The following is a 3,834-nucleotide window of genomic DNA, read 5'->3' as shown; positions in this document are numbered from 1 at the left end:
CAACTTCAATTATGTAATATTTTTACGAATCTGAAATAAAATACTCTCTAGTGAGCCAATATATATATATATNGTAACTGTACCCACTAAATATTACTACTATCAATTCGTTTATATTTTGAATTTAACTCATTGCTAAGTTAAATCAACAGACCTTTTCTAAAAGGTACTGTTATCAAAATTCTACTCCTAACTTTATGAAAATAGTATTATCGTTTTTTGTGCTTTTTCAAAAAGATCCTTCTCACGTAGCTTTCAGGATCAGGAAAATTAAGGGTTATATGCATGAAGAAAAAACCCACAGAATCTCAAAAAATCTGGGTTTCTTTTCTTTTTGACTACAGTGTATTACTAATTTATATAAAAAAATTCCATATTCTAATTTTTGTTTTTCTAGCCTTTTCTGCAAACTAGCCGGTATTCTACGTTCAAAAATGAGTGTTTTTGGATTTGATGCTAGAATATCGGTAAAGTGCTTGCAGGTCTTAATTCGAGCAACCGATGCAAAGTAAGCATTATTTTAATGTCTTAGTTTTAAATCTTTTCTTTTTAATGTTCATTTTTGACGCTGAGTTAGCAGCGCAATTGAATGACTAGAATCACTATCTCAACTAGTACGCATATTACAATAAACGAAAATGAAAAACAAAAATGTACCTACTTTTTTCTTCAGTTACAAGTGTTCGACCCTTTTGAAATACGACGAACATTTAATCTATGGCCATGTTCGTTTTTTGGTAGTTTTCACGCTGTTAATTGACCTCTATTTATCAAGAACCAAATTTATTTCATTCATAAAAAGTGATCTTTATAAGCCTGACCATATATATATATATATATATATATAGTCATTTTTGCCCTGAAACGTTATTTTCTACCTCTTCAAACCGGACACTACGTATCCTAATTTAAAAAAAAAAAATTACTATGAAATTTAAGAAAAAAATGCCTCTCTCTTCCATTTTTTAAAGCATGTAAATTTTTTGACTTATCCATGACTAAAAATATTAAGCTATTTCAATTCCAGAGACTCTATCATTCTCTTGTCACCTTTCTTTATCTTTTTGATTTCATGTTTGGCAAGAAAGAAAGGAAAATGATTCTGCTCATGCAAAAAATTTCGGACAGCGACATCTTTGGATCTTTTTATTTGGACTACACTGTCGTGATCCCTCATGCTTAGTCTTGAGATCCCACAAGTTTAAGTGACACATTTATTATTATCAATTCCTCTTTCCCACTGAAATGTCCTTTCTATTTCTAATCAGTTTGTACCCTGCACTCATCTCAGCTGGGTTAAAAGAATAGAATAGAAATCTTAGTCATGGAGGTGTTCATATAAATCAAACGTTTATACAAACTCTTGACAAATGATCGATTGCGAATACAACTCCATAGGGCCTGGCGTCTTACAGGTAAGCATTGTCTTGCTCCTCTTTCTGTGCATTACTGGAGGTTTACTTTCAGTGAGGTAATACCACGTTTCTTATTAAGTGATGGGGGGGGGGAATAAAAGTATTGATGGAAGCGGAGTGTGGTCGCAACTGGTCCTGCAATTCCCTCACATTGCGAGGGGGTAGTGTGGCAGCACGAATTTGGTTTTCCAAGTAGGAACACAAATGCTCTATTGGATTAAGATCATGTGAATTTGGGGACCAAGACATGACTTGAAAGTCACTGGAATGTTCCTCGAACCAATCCATGACGATTCGACCCTTATGACATGGTGTGAGACATGGCACATGTTATGACATTGCACATGGCACATGTTAGACCCTTATGACATGTTTTGACGATTCGAGCCTTATGACATTATCCTGTTGGTAAACATCATCCCCCGCAGGAAAAACTGTTGCCATGACTGGGTTAACCTGATCCGCAGACGTCAGGGATTGTTCTATGAGGATTATGGTACCTAATGTGCCCATGAAAACATTGTTCCTGGGCGAGAAACCATGAAAACCTGGACGAGATCATTGCTATAAATGAAGGGTGGTCATAATGTAATGGCTTTTCGGTGTAAGTGTCCATTCCGTATCATATGACTAACTTGAATATCTGCATAGTTATGAAAAACATTTTCAATTCTTTGTAACTACATCTGTTAAAAGATAATTTGAGATAAAACTTTCAAAAGATCTTTATTCTTGAGAAAGTCTCTTCTTGTTCAACTATGCCTCGTAAAGTTTTAACTTTGAAGGAAAAAATTTAACTTTTAAGAGTATTCCAAACATCAAAAAGCAGTGTCTGAATGTCCAAACACTTTAAAATTGGAAAAACTCAGGCAACAAATATCATTAAAAATAGAGAAAAACTTATGAAACGTTGGTGCGGAAATGGAAATAAGAACCAAATTAGAATATCTTCGGAAAACGGACCTGGATTTAAAATTGACAGATGCGTTTTTTAATGGTTTTCTCAAGTTAGAAGCAAAAAATACCCTGTATCTGGACCAATGTTACAGGAAAAGACTAGAGAGGCAGCTGAGAAATTGGGGGTAAAGGATTTTAAAGCTTCTAATGGATGGTTAGAAAAGTTCAGAAAGAGGCATATGATTTCTTTTAAATCAATAAGCGGAGAGTCCGCTTCTGTGGATACTGAGATGATTAAAGAATGGTTGGAAAAGCTGCCTTCCTTATTGAAGGATTATGCACCGGATGGCGTATTAAATGCTGATGAGACTAGTCTTTTTTTTCGGCATTACCGGAAAAAACTTTGTTTAAAAGGTAACTTGTGTTTAAAAGGTAAAAAGTGTGAAGGAGGTAAAATGTCAAAAGAAAGATTGACGATTTTACTTTGCGCAAGTATGACTGGAGCACAAGAGCCGACGATTATAGGAAAATCAAATAATCCCAGGTGTCTTAAAGGGATAGATTTATTTAGGCTTGGAAGGCAATGGAAAGCAAATCGACGAACATGGATGACCCAGGATTTAATGACTGAGGGGTTGCTAGAACTTGATAGAAAAATGGGCGGCAAAAACAGGAAAGTTCTTCTTTTTCCTGATAATGCAGCGTCTCACTCTAACATTAATCGAAAGAATGCAAAAATGGCGTTGTTTCCTCCACATGTAACGTCTGTTTGTCAACCACTTGATCAAGGTGTTATTAAAAACTTCCGAGTGTTTTATCGGCAAGTAATTTTAAAACACTTGATACGAGCTTAGATGGGCCAAATAAAGAAAGCGTAAAAATTGATGTTTTACAAGCTTCTTTGTGGATAATAGCAGCCTGGAAAAAAGTAAAAAGCTCAACCATTTTAAACTATATCACTAAATCAGGCTTTATAAAAATACATCAGAATGCAAAATCCTTACAGATGTCGAAGATGACACAAATTCGGATGATTCCTTTTCTAAATTAACAAATTTGATTCGCTTGACTGGAGAAAGTGTTGTCAGCGGTAATGATTTTGTAAACATAGACGAAAATATTAAATGTTAAAAGAATGATTTAAATATGGACGAAATTGTAAAAATGGTTGCAAATAATGATGCCGAGAGTGAAAATGAAGACACTTATACTCAACTGCTTTCTGAATACGAAACAAAAGTAAAAACTTTAAGTGATGCTCAAACTTGCACTGAGGAACTGAGAAATTTTTATTTATCGAAAAATGATGAAATTGGTGCAAAGATGCTAAATGATTTTAAAATGTATCATGAAGAAATGGATAATAAAAAAAATAAAATTTCAATGAATACAGTAAAGATTTCAACTAAATTACCTTCTTATGTATTGTACATCGATTTTCTACATCAGAACAATTATTAAAGTTTATTAAAATGGAGAGAAGTTAGTCCAGAAGCTGCGTTTTCTTTCAAACTCTGTCTTT

At 34.0% G+C, this 3,834-nt stretch overlaps 1 protein-coding gene across 1 annotated transcript; it reads left to right on the top strand.

Moving 5' to 3' along the window:
• The first annotated feature begins 2,455 nt into the window (after positions 1-2,455).
• Positions 2,456-3,166, top strand: LOC107438653 (tigger transposable element-derived protein 6-like). The gene has a single exon (XM_016050985.1). It carries the CDS (start codon positions 2,456-2,458, stop codon positions 3,164-3,166), a length of 711 nt encoding a protein of 236 aa, XP_015906471.1.
• Positions 3,167-3,834: the final 668 nt, after the last annotated feature.

This window comes from Parasteatoda tepidariorum, chromosome 9, assembly GCF_043381705.1.
Source record: "Parasteatoda tepidariorum isolate YZ-2023 chromosome 9, CAS_Ptep_4.0, whole genome shotgun sequence".
Taxonomy (NCBI): Eukaryota; Metazoa; Arthropoda; class Arachnida; order Araneae; family Theridiidae; genus Parasteatoda; species Parasteatoda tepidariorum.
This window is presented reverse-complemented; position numbering and strand designations above follow the sequence as displayed.

Bases quoted from the DNA above. Each gene is read 5' to 3' on its own strand.
- LOC107438653 (XM_016050985.1), top strand. From the start codon at position 2,456: ATGTTACAGGAAAAGACTAGAGAGGCAGCTGAGAAATTGGGGGTAAAG.